Source organism: Aedes aegypti, chromosome 2 (assembly GCF_002204515.2).
Source record: "Aedes aegypti strain LVP_AGWG chromosome 2, AaegL5.0 Primary Assembly, whole genome shotgun sequence".
Classification (NCBI taxonomy): Eukaryota; Metazoa; Arthropoda; class Insecta; order Diptera; family Culicidae; genus Aedes; species Aedes aegypti.
Window position 1 is genome coordinate 349,884,188 of NC_035108.1, and position 20,219 is coordinate 349,904,406.

Here is a 20,219-nt window from a genome sequence, read left to right on the forward strand (position 1 = left end):
GTGTATGGACCGATGCACGAGTTCACTATTTGACGTTTGTGCGGTGCCGTGTTATTTACGTGACCATGGCAACGAGTGCTTTCGGCACCGCTGCTCATGCCATGGCCTCTTTTGCAATTATTAAACAAACTGTGCACGAAAAACCGAAACCACTCAATATGGTGGTAAAAATCAAGCTGTCTTTATGTTTCTCCGGCTCTTATAAGGAGTGCAATTTTGTTTCTATGATTTTTATTGTTTACTTGCCATTTTAAGAAGCATAAAATGTCAAAATTTGAATTCTTTTGAAAAAAAATGTTGTTTTTTTTTTGCTTGAATCAATGCAAAACATTTGAAAATTGCATAGAAATGTATTTCTTGTATTGGCTCAAAATATACAAAACATTTGAAAATTGCGTAAAAAAGTATTTCTTGTATTGGCTCAAAAAGTAGCGTTGGCTTAGATAGAGATCTATCTAAAAAAACTTCGCACAAGAAAATACTTGAAAAGACATTGTGTGTCGTTCTGTCTTGGAGCGCATTTTACCCCACATTCCTTGGCAATGAACACGATCGTGGACTTTTGGAGCGTCCTAATTCCCACCTGTTTCACATTATTCCATGGTAATTTAAGCAGAATTAATTCCACGTAACACCCACCAAATCAACCGTAGAAACTAACGAAGGATAGGTTCTCCAAGCAAGAGGTGTGAGTTTGAGTAATTTGAACATTTATTTAGCAACGCTTGCTAGCAGAAAAACTTCTGTAATGTCACTCTCGGGCATACTTAACACTCACACAGCAAAAAATCCCTTACACTCTAAAGTACGGATATCTCCATTGCACACTTGCAACGACCTGCCTTTCCTAGCGGACCTCACGCGTTCACTTATAGGTAGCGCATCTACACCATTTGTCAAGTCTTGGCTTGCACTTCCCACATTACCATTCGTATATGCCGCATTCCCCCTCCAAGATCCTTTAGAACGGCAAACTGGCGAGAAACATGTTTTCGATCAGCGGCGGTGCCGGCACGAGATCCTCCAGCTTCAGGTAGAATATCCGCTGCAGACCCTGCACGCTGAGCGAGCGCAACTCCGGCAGCTTGCCGAGCAGTCGGTTGAAGTAGTGCGGCTTCCGCTGCGCCTCCGAGTTGTACGTCACGTGGTCCCGCAGGCTGCTGATGATCTTCATCTGCAGCAGTTCGACCTTTTTCGGTTCCCGCAGCCCGTAGCGTTCTAGACGGAATGGAATGTCGATCGTTAGGAAAGGGTTATCGATTGATCGAATGTAAACGGGAACTTACCTGTCACCAAGGTTAGCGCACACAGGCAGGCGAACGCCGAGATGTCGATCTCCATGGAGTGCAAACTTTTGCTGAACTCCAGGATGGCGTTGAGCCAGTCGCCGAATGATCGCTGGCATTGGTGCTTGTGCAGGACGACTCCGTTGCAGAAGGTCATCTTGGTGTCGTCGATCCGGGCCCGGTAGGAGAGCCGCAGGACGAAAAGCTCCAACGAGGCCGACTGGAACAGAAGCTCCTGGTCGTCGGAGCTGAGATCACTGAAACCGGGAAGCTTGTCGGCGAACTGTTTGATCACATCGACGGAAGTCGTCAGTAGGTTGTAGAACTGTTGCACCTTTTCCGCTTCGGAAATGATGGGTTCGTTTTGACCGGGCTCTCGGTACTGGCTATAGTCGAGGCTGGCGAGATCTGGAGTGGTGTCGACGTGGGCTCGTACCAGAGCGGTGATCATCGATACCGGAGGGGATGGTGGCGATTCTTGGGGAGATTTTGGCTTGGACGGTAATCGCCCCCGTCGACCTTTGAGGGAGTCGGTGCGGACAACTTCCTTGACCATGCCGACGGCTAGACATTTTTGGAATCTGCAGAACTGGCATCGGTTCCGTCGGCGCTTGTCAACGGGGCAGGCCTTGTCCGCGAGACAGACGTATTTGGAGCCTTTTTGTACTGTTCGCTTGAAGAATCCTTTGCATCCTTCGCACGTTCGAACGCCGTAGTGTTGGCAAGCTGCGGTATCTCCGCAAACGGCGCACAGCTGCGAAGGGCTTTGGGGTGTGGGCCCACGAGGGGCTGGAGTGGCACTGCCAGCAACTGCTGCAGCAGCAACCGCGGCGGCAGCAGCAGCAGCTGCCACCTCATTGTTGTTGATTGTGTTTGGATTGTTGTTGTTGATGTAGCCGGGTGAGCTTGATGCGGAGCTTGACGCGCTTGGAAGAGCGGAGTATTTGTAGATACCGACCCGTGGAGGTTTGGGACTTTCGCTGCTCGAGGTGGATTCTGAGCGTTGCAGGGGTAGCGAGGCTCGTCGATAGCAGGTGGTGGAGACGTGCAGTTCGGCGATGGTTGGAAATGGCGGAAGGGAATAGGAATCTTGTGGCGTGACCGCACCGTAGTTCTGAGGGAACGAGACAATTGTTGAGGTATTGGTTTGGGTCGTATTTCTGGGCTGACTTACCGCCGCATGCTGCTCGTAAGCCGGGGTAGGATAGAAGCTTCCTCCGGGGGATGGATTGCTGTATTGGGTTGGTGGGGCTGTGGTGTGCTGCGGGAATTCATAATGAGGTTGGTGAACGGCGGCGGCGTGATGGCCATAGCCGTGGTGACCGTACCCTACGCTTTGGTGGTGTGGAGATGCGGCTATTTTGAAGCAATCTTCGTCCATTTTGAGTCCGAAGCTGGCTAGTTGATTGTACTTGATGGGATACGTTTCCTGGAAGCTTGGTAGTAGCGAGTTGGCGGCGCTGCCACTGGGGATTTCTGTGGAAGAGATCGGCCTTGGACCGGGTCGCTGCGCTGGATGCTGGAGCAGCTGGGGATGAGGTGGTTGAGGTTGTTGACGGGCGCTGCTTGCGAGGACTGGATCACTGCTTGAACGGAGAGTCAACAGTCCAAGTTCCTCGGTAGAAGACGTTTCCAGAAGCAAGTCCTGTTCGGGTTCGGTGGTTTGTGCACGAGATGGACCCGCACTGAAAGGGTCTTGAAGGTCGGTAAGGGTTTCCTCCTTGTAGGTGGCCTTGAGAATCGCCGTTGGTATGCTGTCGTTGGAACCACCAAAGGTGGAGGGATTCTCCTCGAGTCCTACCAAGGTGTCGCTAGAACTGTTGGAATGTTGCGTCTGATCCAGGTACGATTCGGACGAGATGGCTTCCTCGGTGGATTGCGATTGCGATGCACCGAAGAGTTCCACGAATTTGTCTAACTGGTGTTGACTTGTCGTAGGAAGAAGTCCTGGAGAGAGTTGCTGATGTTGAGATTCTTGGTGCTGTTGTTGAGGCAGCTGCTGTGATGGGCCAAACGCACCCAACTGATGGTACGATTGCTCGGGGTGGTTTTGTTGCTGTGATAGCAAATAATCAAACGAAGAAACTGAACTAAAAGAGTTGGCCTGCGGAGAGAAAGCGGAAAGGGGGAAGAGAAGTTAATTAAATTCACTGCCAAATTTGAGGGGCGTGGCTTGATGGGCGCGCGCGCATCAGCACAAGAGAAGCAAGCAGACAATGATTATCACGTGAAAAAACTAGAGCAATGCTCGTGGTGGTGTTTGGCCAAGCGCCAGACCCTCATCATCATCATTTTCTTTGCGTTTGCCCAATGGACGGGAGGGAGAGAAGACGTTGCTGTTGGGTGATTTTCGCTATGTGGAAAGTGATGGCGTTCGGCGTTGGCTATTTTCCATGTGACTGAGCGTCGGAAAATGCCTGGCTGATTGTCGGGAGGGGGAAACTGTGGCAGAAGGTGGGATTTGATTGGACGGAATTGCAGCGCTGCCGTGGCGCATTGAGTGATGGATGGACGAACATTCGAACGAACGGAAGGAAATGCTTCGATGAGCAAAAGCAGGTGGACGGGTAAAATGTCGGCAGGTATGGGTGGCGTGAATGATTTATCGGAACGATGGTTGCGAAATGGAGTGCTTTATGTAGTGGACGTAGATGGTGTGGTTTTAGTGGCCATATACATTTGAAAACAAGGTATGACTTATGTAAGTATTTGCTTGAATTTTATTCATAGTATGTTTTTAAGAATTTTCATTATTGGTTTATCATGTTTTGTTTTCCTTTCAATAGAGAGAAGCACTTTGAAGATGACCTTTATTTTAAATTTTCCAGCAAAACGCGACATTCACCTTTCTTTACGAGTTGGAGAGCATCTTTGATTCCCCTGAAGGAGCAAATCCGGAAATACTGACCACGATTAGCGACACTCTTTGCGTCCTCACTTGAATCGATTAACCTAAGCTAGAGACTGCTTAGATTTCATGCTCGATTACTGCTGAATCCTAATTTCTTTGCAATTTTTGACATTATCAGTATCTGAAAGGGATAGGTATACAAATGATGCTGAAAAGTACTATTTTGTTGCACTAAAAGCACTGATTCATTGCTTTAGGTTGTATCACAACCACCTTTGTTGAGAGGCTGTTACATTGTACCACTTCAAGACACAAAATAATAAAAAAAAGTTAGTATTGATTCTACAGATTTCGATCAAATAGATAAAAGATTATATTTCATTGATATCAGATCGCATTGAAAGAAACTTATATTTATGCTGCTATCATCAATTTCCAGCATTGTACTGATCCCAAATTGCGCATTACCATGTGTCACCGAAGCCATCCCATAAACAAACGAGCCAAAGTTTAACCATTTCGAATCGCTGTGCGGTAAAATGCATTCAATTTCCCCCTCCCCTCTCTTATTGACTGGCTGTTGGTATTATTCAAATTTAATAACACACCGACCGTACCAAGGCGATCAAATGAAAGGCAAAATAGACTCAGTCGCACCCCGGGAATCAAACACAAAACAATCAAACTTCGGCGATCTCGATGAGCCCATATTCGACTTTGTCTGCCGATCCGTTCCAGCAGTAATACGTTATCTTCGCTATCGATCTGCGAAACAACCTTTCTCTCTGTATTTGATTGTGCATTCCTCCTTTCTGTTCCCTGCCTCGAAAGCCTTGGTATGGCAAAGTTCACCTGCAACCGCTCGGCGCTGCTGAAGATGATACCCCGAAAAGCAAGAAGACCCTATCAAGCACACCCGGTAACTGCAAACAAACCCAGCGGGAGTTCCCCATTGATCCGATTCGGTCCATATGTGCTAGTCCTTCGTCGGATGAGCTACAATTCGGTTGCACTGATGGCGCACAGTGGTTCGGATTTTGAAATCTTGGCAAATAGTCCCCTTTTCAATATTTCACTAGTCATGACAAGCATTTCTAAATATGATTTATGGATGAGAACACTACCTAGACAACCAGAATGCATGTATAACAAAGTCACTTTTTGTGGTATGCGATGTTTATATTAAAGTTTTGGTACCGGGAGTACCGGTACCGAAAGTACCGGTATTACAGACCAATTTTTGGTACCGAAATAACGGTACTGGAAAGCATTGAGTACCGGTATTTTCGGTACTGATGAAAAATCCACTAATCATTTGAATCAATATTAATTTTTTCACAATAAATGGAACGTAAGTTATGTAGAATTCGTTGATGGCAAACTTCTTAGATCAATCAACGAACGTATTACATAAAGGCATATTCTAACCAGCATCTTTTCAGCACTGAAGATGTTTTATCTCCGCGCATGAAAACGTTAGAAGCACGAAAAGTTATTTTACAAAAATACGCACACGTATGTCAGCTAAACATTGAACATAGAACATGCTTTGCATATTTTAATCCTTCTTTATGAATGAAATGAAAGGCGATAAAATGGAAACAGTCCACAAATAATTAATTTTGAACGGTTTTTCGCATCACATACAATATTACTCAGGACGTCTGCAACTTTTCCGAGCAAATGTGGACGGTTAAAGGATAGATTTGAATGAATGTGGTCCCTCACGTCAGACAGAACTTGTATTTCAACACAGATTTTTGTTTAGATCATGATTTAGAACGGTTTACTAATTACTCTTTTTAAGACCTTATTTTGTTAGTGTTATAGTTCATAAAAATTAACAATAAGCGCCAGCAACCTTGTATTAATTGGCAAATTTGAAAACGTTGCGGTTCTGTTGTCCAATACTGTATGCTTTATATATATTACAAACCTTTGTTCCAGTACCGGTATTTTACCGGTACTACCGGTACTGAGAGTTACAGTACCGAAAAACCGGTACTGGTTGAGCGGTCTTAGCCGTCCAAGTGACACCACAAACAAAAAAAAAAACCGGTACTGGTAAAAAGGGGTCGGTACTAAGAACCCTAGTTTATATGTACAAAGTTTCACGTATAATATGATGATCAGGGCTAGAAATGGTAATAGTAGTAGGCTTGAAATTCGCGAAAATCACGTGGCTCTCTCACTACAGTAGTTTACAGGGTGATTACTATATCCTGTCAGTAAAATAAGTAATCATAGAAAAAAAAATGGTTAAATGAATTTTAATTACCAGTGCATATCCAGTTTAGGACATCTATAACATTTGTCTTTGCTATACATAGATAACAAATTAATTTTGTTACCTCAATTTCCCTAGTAAGTCTAAAAGATTGTGGTAACATGCTGTTTCAATCAGGAAATTTTTTCAGCGAAGTTTAGTCAAAAATACATATCTGTGGAAAACGTGCGTGCCAGGTGCAATGCCTTTAAAACAACACATATGACTAAAAACTAAGGTAAATGAAAAAAGATTTAATCTTTACTTTGTCAAAAGAAACTTTATAGATGTGCAAAACAGGATGTACACCGGAAATTAAAATTCATACATACATCTTTTATCTACGAACATTTACTTTACTGACAGGAATTAGTAATCATCCTGTAAAATCTCATCAAGTAGCCTATGTTGGGTACACGAATTTTCTATATCCGTAGCGTCATTGAAGGCTGTAAATGTGGGAAATGCCGCGAGAAATAGAATATTTTTCTATAGTAATTTTGGGTTGCCCTTAGCAACGGGTGTTTTGCTACTTTCAAGGCATTTTCCTAGAGCAGCGGTAGGCGTGAGCTTTCCTGGATCCGATGGCTGTGATTGGCTTTGCTTGGCTACTATAGCGTGAATCTCATTACTTTTTCCCCTTTTTCCAACTCTGATGATGTCCATAAGTCTTATACGTACAAATCTGGAGGCAATATGAGTGTATATTTTATGAAAATGGCATGCAATGCGATTGTATAGAATTAAAAAAAAAAAAAGGACACTACACGTTAATGCTTTCGCCCTTTGAAGGAAGCACCACACTAGACAACGGACTAGCATGCAACGCCCAGTAGCACAGTCGGAAAACATTCCTCTCGAAAAGTTTTTCGGTCTGAGGCGGGAATCGAACCCACACTCCTTAGCACGATGCGGCTAAATGCCTCGGTGACACTAACCGCACGGCTACGAAGCCCAAATTGTGAATTTATTGTGATCTAATCTGTAACCTAATGCGAATTAATTTTTGATAGCAAAGTTCATTTGATAGCTACTAAGAATTGATTTGTCCTACACGAGCCGAATGACTTTAATTTGTGTCGAATTTCAAGTACGTTAGTATTTGATTCTAGAAATGTCGATCACAGTTCCACCGTTTTCGTGTTCTTTAACATGTTAAATTACATTTTTTGTTCAATACATCTTCAAAGACAAGTTTTTGTGTCGTTCCATCACTTTCATCATGTGTCATTCAGTCATAACAAGAACTACGTCCACAGTAATTTTCATTATTTTTAAGAGTGATTTTTAACTACAACCACTGGTGGATAGAACTATCGGAGCCAGGTAGAGAGTGCTTGAATCAGTGGGTCGTATTGTGATCGTTGCGATATTCAAATCAACAAAAAATCAGAAAGAAATGATATTACAGGAAATATCAACCGAATTTTGTTGGTATTATAAACAATGCGCAGTTCAAAAATATTTCGCGAAATTTGACCTCCTTGAAACTGATTGATCGAGAAAATTTATTTTTCGTTTTTCAAATAGGAAGGTCACTTGATAGTTCAGTTGATAGTGATTTGAAATGTATAATTAAACAACTTTTCAAATCAATGTCGCATAAGAATTCTGGTTGATATTCTATGCAAAGTCTTGGTTTTTATGATGATGATGATGATGATGATATACGCTGCCATGTATTGTAGCAAGGTATCCACCGGTAGCCATTGCTACCAACAAACAATTTGTTGAAGTACAGTCTTGACTATTTGCATTCAATCATACTCCTGTCTGAAGGGCCGAAAACGAATGGCGGACCCGTGAGCAGAGACACTTACGCGAAACCCGCAAGGGAAAAAGAATCTCCTTCCAAAAGTAAGTTCACACAAACAGTTGTACAAACAAGCACTTGCTTGTCAGTAAGATCCAATAGATGGGGCATAATTTTTTGGTTTTTATAGGACAAAAAAATATCCGTACAAATACTAAACAAAACGTGTGGTTATTTCGGTTAAGGTGGAATTATAAGAGGATAACGGATAGATTTGAGTACGTTCTCATATCATATCTCATATCTTGTTTTCCTCTTATAATTCAAATATTTTCGAGATACATCCAAGTATTTTCTTCAAATAGCATGAGCGATTCTTCTAAGAATAAAAGTTATCAAAAATATTTACTAAGAGGATTTTGCAATTCTTCAGAAATTGCATCAGGTATTCTCAGTTTTCTCTAAATGTTTCTTCAAGAATTGCTCAATATTTTTTCCAATGATTTCTCAATAAATTACGTTACAAATCACTACATATACATATCCAATTTATATCAGATTTCTTGAGCGACACACACACAAAATTGGGAGAACTTCTTAGGAAATTTGTTAGATAATTTCAGCCTAAATTAAATTACAAAAATAAAAAAAATATTCAATTCCTGTCGAAAAATTTAAGAATTCAACGTAGATTTTCTCAAACCTTTTGATAAAATTCCATACGATGTGCCTGTTAGAAAAACTTGAGGTGAAGATGAATCGAAGCCAAAGTTCAATTTTTCAAGAGCACGGATCTGGAAAACCAAACATCCGTTAGAGCTGAAAACCTAATCGATTGGTCAACACCAGATAGTGACTAATCGATTAAGTTTTCAGCTTTAACGGATGTTTGGTTCTCCAGATCTGTGTTCTGTTACTACTGTTGTTTACTCTTGTTCTTTTTTCTTCATCTTTCGTATTGGAAAATATTTGGTATCTGGATTCAACATCTTAGAAAATGTTTCGCATGAACTCCAAAGTCTAATGATACTAGGGCGAACAGATTAATGGAGAAATTTTTTTTTCTACTTGAGGAAATTCCAAATATTTTTTGTTTTGAGGAATCATTTTTTAATTATTATAGTAGAAAGTATTGAAATTTAACGCGAAAATATTGACGATTTACATAATTTATGAAGTAATAATCAATTCCAAATCTCTTTACATGCTTTCGAAGATAATTTGAATATTTTTATTGAGGATTTTGCCCTCTAACAGACTCACACGTTTTTTGTCACACCAAAATATTCTCCCGCCATGTTTGCCATATATTGGATGGCGTCGTAGCTAACAAAACCAACAAGTATCGCACATGTAACGCATTATGTTGGATTGTACATTGAATGCAAGATGCGTGCTTCTATGAAAGTGAAATTTAAACTGACGTGTGAGTTTTTATTTTTCCACGTGGAAAATGTGCACGAGAATCTATTCCTCAACTGAACGAACAATACACAGCTGAATGAATAAAATATAGAGAAGAAATGCTTTGGCGAGTACACACTTAAATTATTTTACAGATATCCGTGAATTTCACCGTAATCTCAACAGCTGAAAAGTTCGGTGAAATAAATTAACGGAGTACGGTAATTTTTTCACAGTTTTCAGTAAAATTTCACCGGAATCCGTTGAATTTCGACGGAACTACGGTGTTTTATTTTACCGAACTGTTCAGCTGTTGAGATAAAAGGATAAAGGTAAAATTCACGGATTACGGTAATAGTAGTTTACGGAACAAGTTGCAGAATGATGATTTTTTACAGTACGAGTTCTGCAACGAGTTGCGTACAACGTTTTTTGCAATTTCGTAGAAGACCACTTGAGGGTATCAGAAATAATATCGGAATGCATTCACCATCATTCTACAATTTCTGAAAAATTGTTGGGTAATTATTCATTACGCAACTCAAAACAGTTGCGTAATTGGAAAGCGTTGCCTAATGGATCATTACAGCTACAGTTGCGTAATGACTATTCCAGCACTGCATACTTCAGTGCAAGAAAGTAGGCCGTTTCATGACAGATTGTCGTGATGAAAATCAGCCTATTACGATGAGAAATTGCAAAACATAAATTAAGTGTGTAGTAAAGTTGAGTTTTCTACATTCTCGGTAGTAAACGCTACATGTGGAAAACGGGTGGAACATGTTTGTGTCATTTTCCTTTCTACACTTTTCGAACGTACTACAAACAACGCGTTGCTATGAATAATGCTCGCGAAACATTACTAAAGGACCTATGTACAAATGAGAGATTCTCTCCTCTCTCGCTCTCTTTCGATTATAACAGTGGAATACTAAAGCTTTTGGGAAGTTTTTCACTACAGATCGAAAGACAGTTTCCATGACTAGCGTTTCATACAAAAAACGCAACAGAAGAGGTTAATGTGACTCAGTTATTGATCAAAGAGAAAGTAAACAAAGAGAGCCTCTCATTTGTACACTCCCGTGCATAAGTTTGGGTTCACCCCCTCAAAAACATGCAAAAGTGTTCAGTCCATACCTCTGTGAACACACGTCCAATTGAAACTCTCCAAGCCGTATTCGAAGGGCAAAGAGTTATTCTTACTTCGTATGTATTTTTCCAAAAAACATTCTTTGAACTTTGTATACTAAAGGAGATTGGGCAAATCTTTGCCCGGAATGTACACAGATGACCCATATGTCATTTGAAAGATCTAAGTGAGACAAGAAAAAGTTTGTATGGGGTCAAAAATATTCGTCGTGGGAGAAAAAAGTTATTCCGCATGGTTTGAGATGGATTTTCTATGTATTTTTTTATATTTTTGCTATATGTTTTATCGAAAAAAAAAAAAATAAAAACATATATGTTTTCTGCACCTATATGATGATGAAAAGCTCTTTGTCTTAAAGAAGTGAAATAGAACTTTGGTTCAGAGATGAAAATATTACATGGTGATGTTAGACCATAATAACATTAAAATCGTTATAAAATATGTATGTATATTCAGTTAAGTTTTCTACCAGACCCTGCTACTCACATTATACTAATCGCAGTTTTTTGACCGACCAATCCTTTTTTTCGCAATAAGGTAACACTTGTTTTCAAATAAAAAAATGTCAGCCTCATTCGATGAAAAACAATTGGGAAACAGCGGTGATAGAAAAGTGTGTGATGTCTTATAAGAGAACTAACTTAATTGTTTTTGCTTATGTACATATTTCTCCAGAACCGATTTTGCGAAGAGATCAATAAACTATCAGCTCACCCTCAATGAACAACATAATCATCCTTAAAAAACGTTAAATCTGAATTGAAATGCTCATTTGAACTTATCAGTAACATATGCGTAATATTAGGATTTCATGTGGTTAAATCAATGACAATCTATAAACCATCTCACGCTGTATACTGCATACGTGGACCTTTAGGGTCACATGTACTCCTACATTATCTAACTAGTCTTAAGTTAAAATGTCAATCATTATCGTTTTACGAGTTGGTATACGAAAGCCGTGGAGCCAAATGATTAACGCACAATGATTCCACCTGTGAGTTGATAGCTACTTTTACTGTAGTAGAACAACCAAGAAGGGTTTCAGCCAGCAAAACCAATTCCGGTACCCGAGCAGAAGAAAATAACTACTGAATACCAAATTGAGGTATTCCATACCAGATAATTTCCAATACTACATACCTGAATGAGGTATGAATAAGCCCTGCATAAGAGGTAAAATACCTCAAATAATATCTCAAGCATATTCTACGAACACCAAACTGATAACTAGATCAGGTATTGTAATACCTCAATAATACTTTATGGATTTTCATATAAAAATGAAATTTTTCAATTGTAGTTCAATACCTCCAGCAGACCTCAATAGCTGTTTAATACCTCAATGAGGTATTTTTAATTGTTTTAAAGATTTTTTTCAAAACCATTATAATACCAAATTGAGGTATTGACAACTGAACAATACCTAATTTTGGTATGATACCAAAAAATGGTATGCATAAGTTATTGGGGAGTTATTTGTTCCTCCTCGGGTAACGACTGCTCGAGATGCGGAGCGATATCCTTCTACTTCGGTCGCTGGAGGTCTTGCTGAGGCAGGCGTCGGTACCGTTCGTCGTTAATGACAGGGAGCTTTAAGCGCAGTTTTCTTATTATCAGGTAGAGGGTAGAGTAAATGTAGCACCACGATAGATTCTGACGTTGATTATGTCGGAGATGTGCAATCCATCAATCCATACCTAATCGATTTGGGTCCGTTTGCAGTAGTGATCGCCAGTTATATTAGTACGGGAGGTTATCTTGAAAGTAGATGCTGCGAATGACCATATTCTTGGAGACGGTAAATCAATTAAGCTTAGGACATTCATGTTCGCCAGTCGGTGAGCACTGATCTTCCCAAAAGGCCATCTAAATTCCTCATCTTGGCGTTCTAATCTCCCATGATGATCTTGGCGTGGAACCTTGGATGGCAGGCCTACTTGCTTTCGTCGTCGTCGTTGCGTCTTTGTCATCATCAGACCGTTGATCCTCAACCTGCACATTCTTTTGTTGATCGACCACCATCTGATTTCATGTTTTGCATGTCGTTCATCACGATGAAAGTTGTTCCCAGCTCAAGTGAGATTACTTCAGAACATTCACATTCACAAAATACATACGAAGTAAGTATAACTCTTTGCCTTACGAATACGGCTTAGAGAGTTTCAATTGGGCGTGTAATCACAGAGGTATGGACAGAACACTTTTGTATGTTTTTGAAGGGGTGAACCCAAACTTTTGCACGGGAGTGTACATAGGTCGTTTAGTAATGTTTCGCGAGAATGCTAGCATTTATTACAAAGCTATTGATAGTTAGCTTCACAGATTGCTACTCATGCTTTGAGATCGCGGGACTAATTGGTAAAATTTACTTTTCAGTAAAAATCATGGGAAAACGATATGAGTTTTTTTTTTTAATTCTGAACGGTCCATTTCGAGACAGATTTCCGTAGGACAGGACGACATATACTGTAAATCTGTGGACCCGTCATATTCATTGTGACACACTTTTCATAGCTGAAATGATGCTTTATAAGCTTCATGTATACTATTTGTATACATAGGCCATGCAGGAACAATAATCGCATAAGTGACCTTTATCCAAGAACTGGACAATTCCTCAAAATAGTCAATCTCATTTTCAGGATCTCGTAAGAAAACCCTATGTCCGATAGGAATACCCAGATTTGGCTCAGTATTTTCAAGAATCCGATGAAAATTTATAGAAACCTACTATAAAAAAATAGGACCCGTAAGGATTCTACAGAATCCAGGTAGAAATCTCCTAGACTTAGCTAATGATCACCAGGATCTTGTAAGTAACATTTTAGTTTTTTCATGCGGCCCGCATCATTTTCCTCCTTCATGAAATTAGCAAACAACAAGGCCAGTAAACGTCAAAATCTCATGCAAAATAAAAAAGGGCAGAGCACCATACTCCAGCCTGAATTACACTGGTAGGGCCAGGCGGGGCAAGATGAGCACTCTAAGGATAAGCACGATTTAAGCCTACTTAAATGTTCTTATTTTGGTAAAATTGGTAACCATCCTTATCTTTCACATTATTACTTTGACCTCCAACCATTAAAAGTTTTAAAAAGTGATAAGTAGTTTTCCAAATAAAACGTTTAAAAAAGCTTTTTTATCATCGGTCAAAAATACTCCGGGGCAAGATGGGCACCCCCTTAAAAAATGAAATTTACTAAAAAACTATTATTTTTCAATGCTCCGAATTTTTTAAGCTTTCATCAAAAAATAAATAACTTTTAATAAATTGCTAAGATTTTACTTTAAAAACGATTCAATTGCTTGTAAGTAATATATATTTCAGAAAAATAGTTTTGTACAAAGAGGATACAGTAAGTCGAGCCCACTGCTAAATGTGGTTCTATAATTTCACACTTTCACTTAATTTTGAACATAGTACTCATCTTGCCCCAAGGGTACAAACTCATTAATATAATCAAAACAATTCAAAAGTTTTTTAACTTTGATAAAAGTTTTGCTCCAGATTATCTACAGAAGATTGTTCTATAACTATACGGCCAAAAACGTATGAATGAATTTGTTTACGCAACAAAAATTTCACTCTTAAAAGATCCAATCTTATAAGAAATGGTAAATTTTTGTATTTTTGACAATATATACGTTGTGTTGTTGATTTTTCAGTTGAAATGTATGGTCGTCATATCAATTTAGTGATATTCATCAGAACCCCAAATAATTTATTGAAAAACTTCGGTAAGAACGACACAAACAAGGGGTGCTCATCTTGCCCCACCTTCCCCTACAGAATATTGAATCTTTTCTTAATGAGTCGAACGTCATTCTATATGTAGTGTACAGATTTTAGAGTGTTTCATTAGAAGTGGAATCGCCCAAGCCTATTACCAACAAGCATTGCACTTGACGTTTTGAACAACGAAAGCTCGCGTCGTAGTTAACGGTTTGGCAGAAGCGAGTGAATCGCGATGCGATGAAAGACAAAGTTTCCATTTGAGGGAGAGAGATGGGACGTTTTTGAGATGGATCTGATACGGAACGAAGGAGAGAGCATGAATGGGGAGTAGAAGGAAATAAATCTGAATCGGCGGTCTATTGACGATATTGAGAACGAATGGTTCGGTGTTGCGCGTCGAGTTTTAATCGTATCGGGTTTGCAGTTTGTGAGTTTGTTCAGTTTTTCTGCATCGAGAATGGCTTGGATACTACATGGCGCAGGCGGTATGTTTTATAAGCAGAATATATTAATTATTTCGAAATTGGCAGTGATTTGAAGAAACAGGTTCACATTAATTTGAAGTGATCGGAATAAATTGTAAGTTGATTTAGCTTGCTTTGACTTGAGTTAATTAATGGCAATACTGAACTTCATCTATTTTGAATCGAATGAATGATAAAAATAGCGGACTTGTGAATGGTTATGAGTTATCTTTCTTCCGACACTTGTTGATTTCGTCACAGGAATCTTCTAAAAGCTATGAGCCTAAAATTGGCTTTAGAGATCCTTTGTGAAAATGTGAATTTTGTGGCTGAGTATCAATCATTGATCGATGATAATACAAGTTGGTGCTTCCTTTTCGAATGTTTTGAATGTTTTATTTCCTTTATATCATGAGCTGTTCGGCTGTTAAAACTGGACGAGGTCTCCCATTGAAAAATAGAGCGTTTCATTATGTGAAAAAAATAGCGAAATGGTCTTTCAAAAATAGAGCGAGTGGGTCTTCTATCGAAACAAAAATAATAGTAGAGCGAGTAGGTCTCTACCAATTAAAAAATAAGTCGGAGCGAGTAGGTCTCTACTTAAAAAAGGAGCGAGTAGGTCTCCTATCGGACCAAAAAAAAAAGAAGTAGAGCGAGTAGGTCTCTACTAGTAAGAAAAAAATCGGAGCGAGTAGGTCTCCTATTGAAACAAAAAAAAAGTAGAGCGAGTAGGTCTCTACCAGCGAAAAAAATAAAACGGAGCGAGTAGGTCTCCGATTAAAACAAAAAAGTAGAGCGAGTAGGTCTCTACTTAAAAAAAGGAGCGAGTAGCTCTCCGATTGAAACAACAAAAATAGAGCGAGTAGGTCTCTACTAGTAAAAAAACGGAGCGAGTAGGTCTCCTATTAAAACAAAAAAAAAAAAAATAAGTAGAGCGAGTAGGTCTCTACCAGCGAAAAAAATAAAACGGAGCGAGTAGGTCTCCGATTAAAACAAAAAAGTAGAGCGAGTAGGTCTCTACTTAAAAAAAGGAGCGAGTAGGTCTCCTATTGATACAGGAAAATATGTAGAGCAAGTAGGTCTCTACTAGTAAAAACAAATCGGAGCGAGTAGGTCTCCTATTGAAAAAATAAAGAGCGAGTAGGTCTCTCATAGAAAAAAAAACGGAGGAAGTAGGTCTCCGATTGAATAAAAAAAAATAGAGCGAGTAGGTCTCCACTTGTAAAAAAAAATTCAGAGCGAGTAGGTCTTAAAAAAAACGGAGCGGGTAGGTCTCCGATTGAAACAACAAAAATAGAGCGTAGTAGAGACCTACTAGTAAAAAAAAACTTAGCGAGTAGGTCTCTGAAATAAAACAAGGATTCAAAATCTGCTGTTGTTGTGTCATGAATGCAAAAAAAAATGGGAAAATCAAGAGGTGCAGAAGAAATTGTATGAAATTTTATGATTTCGCGCTTCGTGGATACTTTCGATACCATGAAAGCTCCATCCAAAAAAGCAGATTCAAATTCAGCTGATACTGTGTCGTGAAAATAAGGAAGTGTATATTGAGACGAGCAGGGGATATTATTTTAATTTTTCTAATTTATACTTCGTTGATACTTTTGGAGTCGGAGAAGTTCCATCCATAAGTGATAGAGTAAGATCTGATGATCGTGAGAGCAAGAATGCGTAAATCAAGAAGAGCAAAAGACATTTGAAATATTATAATTTGTGCTTGATTATTACTTTTGGAGCCGAGATAGCTTTATTCATAGGAGTTGATTTCAAATTAGCTTTTATTGCCTTGTGAATGCAAGAATGTGTCACTGAAAGAAGCACACACAATCATTTGAAGTTTCTGGAGCCTAGCAAGCTCTCTTCAAAAGAGCAGCCCTGAAAACAAGAGATTTTTTTAATTTTCTGATTTTATGCTTCGTGGATACTTCTAGAGCCTGGCAAGCTCCATCCAAAGCAACAGATTCGAAAACAATTGTTTTTGCTCCGCGAAAGCAAGAAAGTGTAAATTAGGACGAGCAGTAGATTTCTTTTAATATCTTTAAGTGATATAATTCAAATACAATGGGATATAGAATGAAGCGAATGTAGTGTACAGATTTAAGAGTGCTTCATGATTACTTTTTAGCCGGGAAAGCTCCATTTATAAGAGTCGAATTAAAATTAGCTGTTGTTGCCTAGGGAAAGCAAGAATGCATTAATCAAAGGAGTACAAGCAATCATTTGAAAGTGTAAATTAATATAATAAAGACAAGCAGAAGATTTGTTGATATTCTAACAGATTTTGTGCTTCGTGGATGCGTTTGGAGATGGGCAAGGTTAATTCATAAGAGTTGCTTCAGAATCAGATGTCGTTGTGTAATGAAAACGAGAATGTGTAAATCAAGAGCAGCAAAATAAGATGTTACAAATTTTCTGATTTTGTGAAAGCTACTGGCTCATTTTTGGCCACAGTGTGCATCATATTGAAGTATTTCTTGTTGCAAAGTTTCAGACATTTCGGTCGAGAAAAGCTTTCCCATGCCAAAGTGGATTCCGGAAGTGCCCAAGTAGCTCTGCATCCTATTGCCGTAGTATGGAAAACTCCATCCAAAAATGCAAATTCGAATGCTGGAGAGATTTTTCAAAATTCTCAGATTCTGTGGATACTTTTGAAGCTTGACAAGCTCAATCCATAAGCGCAAATTTGAAAACCAGAGAATTTTCTGATTTTGAATTGATTTAGAATGGGCTGTAGTGAATGTAAGAATATGTGAATGAAGAGGAGTAGAAGAAATTGTTTTGATTTTGTTCTTTGAACTTCTGGAGCTTAGAAAAGTTCCATCTATATAAGCAGATTTTAAATCGGCTGTTTTTGTGTCGTGGAAGCATGAATAGGTAAATTAAGAAAAGCGAAAGAAATTTTTAGTTGCATGTCAGAATCGTGTGTGCTGGAAGATTAGATGATCATACGTGTATAGTTAATTTGAAATCTTATGGTACTCAAATTTGAATAATTTTTAACGATATAACTAAAATTCAATGGTATAGAGAAGGGGGCGAATGTAGTGTACAGATTTTAGAGTGTTTCATTAGAAGTGGAATCGCCCAAGCCTATTACCAACAAGCATTGCAACTTGACGTTTTGAACAACGAAAGCTCGCGTCGTAGTTAACGGTTTGGCAGAAGCGAGTGAATCGCGATGCGATGAAAGACAAAGTTTCCATTTGAGGGAGAGAGATGGGACGTTTTTGAGATGGATCTGATACGGAACGAAGGAGAGAGCATGAATGGGGAGTAGAAGGAAATAAATCTGAATCGGCAGTCTATTGACGATATTGAGAACGAATGGTTCGGTGTTGCGCGTCGAGTTTTAATCGTATCGGGTTTGCAGTTTGTGAGTTTGTTCAGTTTTTCTGCATCGAGAATGGCTTGGATACTACACTATAGTATCCATTGCACGCTATTGACCTTAATGAGAATAAATTTTAGTTTAGACTGTGTTGCAGTTTGTCATGATAAAGCTACAAACGGCGTAGAAAGAAAAGCTGGTGGTCCATTTATTTCTCTGAATATTTCCAAGGTTTTTCTTCTTCTTCTTGACATTACGTCCTCACTGGGACAGAGCATGCTTCTCAGCTTAGTCTTTTTATGAGCACTTCCACAGTTATTAACTGAGAGCTTACTTTGCCAAAGTTGCGATTTTCGCATTCGTATATCGTGTGGCTGGTGCGATGATACTTTATGCTGAGGGAAGTCAAGAAAATTTCCATTACGATAAGATCCTGGACCGACCGGGAATTGAACCCAGACACCTTCAGTATGCCTTTGCTTTGTAGCCGCGGACTCTAACCACTCGGCTAAGGAAGGCCCCATCTTCTTCTATTATTGTATGTTTTATATCTACATGTTATTGTAGATACCTGCTTGATTTTGCTTTTCAACTTAAGACTATGCAGGAAATTTGATTTTTGCCAGCATATTGGAAAACTAGACCACTGTGTGTTGCACTGCATCGCAGTTTCTCTCAGATGTCGCTTTCGATCCTAATAATAGCCGATTTCCGGCTGCTGCTGTGGAGTTGAAGCCGAAGATTTATGCACCGACCAATTTCTCAATGGGCTCATTGCTTGAAGAAGATGAAATCGGTAAAAATCGCATCGTCCAAAAAGCGCAACCGCCACCCTCGGCTATAGGGTTTTGGAAGACGGGTTCCATGAAATTCCAAACATTAATTAACTAATTATGTTTCACGTCGATTCGCGAAGCGCTTTTGGCTAGGTCATGAATGGGCTTTTTAGGGGTTTCGGTTGGTAGCAAGGCACTTGACGCTTGTCCCTGGTCGGTTGAAGATGTACCGGTAGAGATGCCGCAGTTTCGTTGTGGTTTCACTGTGTCATTTCCTGTGTGTGGAGTTTTCACTTGCCGAATCTGGGTTCACTTGGGTCATCCACCCACCGAACTGACCGGTGGTGACTCGTCGTTGTGGACGCGGATGTCGGTCAACATCAACATCAACGGTTGGGAATTGTCTTTCTACGGCGAATTTGATGAAGTAACAGCGGCAGAAACCGTTCAGTAGATATTGCAACAAAGCGCAAGTGATTTCTGTAGATAATCACGCGTACCTGCACTTGATCACGATCTCGTTAGGGTTCGTTCATTGCTTCATTTATGATTGAATGATAAACATTGCTTGAGGCTCGTAACTTTTGATTTACTAAGCTTGTTTTGATAGCTGAGGTGTTTCTTCATTACTTGGTGTGACTAAATATCATATTATCAAAAATGATTCAATTAGAAGTGTTGCATGATTGAGTTCTGTATATTTTTATTACTGGAACAGAAAACAGAAGTGTCCAGAGTATGAATCAGAACGACATCCATACAAATGCAAAAATAGTCAATTGACAACAAGAGCTCTCGAGTAGTACTGTAGAAATGCTCACAAGAACACTAAGCTGAGAAGCTGGCTCTGTCCCAGTTGGAACATGACGCCAGAAAGAAGAAGAGAAGATGAAATGGCAGTAAATTAAAAATTCTAACGAAGGTAACCTATTGAAATATTAAAACTTTCCACAAATAATACTGTAGTTTAATTATCAGTTGGTTTAAAGCTCAGTTCAACTCTGCTTTGAACACAGCAATAGTTAATCACCCGTCGCCCACATTTCCAGCACTGCTATCCAAAGTATGTGTATCCAACACGGCCGGGCAGTGGTCACTTAGGGTCACTGCGCTGCTCGTTTATCTTCGCCCGCTTATCCCGCCAATATCAACAGCTAATAATTGATATGAAGGCATAGTGTCCGCTCCCGCTCCTCCCCGGA

At 39.6% G+C, this 20,219-nt stretch overlaps 1 protein-coding gene across 3 annotated transcripts in view; it reads right to left on the bottom strand.

The window, feature by feature from the left end:
• Window positions 1-689: 689 nt before the first annotated feature.
• Window positions 690-20,219, bottom strand: part of LOC5577565 (probable nuclear hormone receptor HR38) — a 479,889-nt gene continuing 460,359 nt past the window's right edge. For 2 of the 3 annotated variants that reach the window (XM_021846266.1, XM_021846268.1), the window contains exons 3-4: window positions 1,287-3,390; window positions 690-1,218 (exon numbers count right to left, since the gene is read on the bottom strand). In XM_021846266.1, the coding sequence (XP_021701958.1) occupies window positions 962-1,218; window positions 1,287-3,390 (2,361 nt within the window). In that variant the 3' untranslated portion in view covers window positions 690-961. The remainder of the gene's footprint in view (window positions 1,219-1,286; window positions 3,391-20,219) is intronic. The other variant, XM_021846267.1, reaches the window with a different exon arrangement.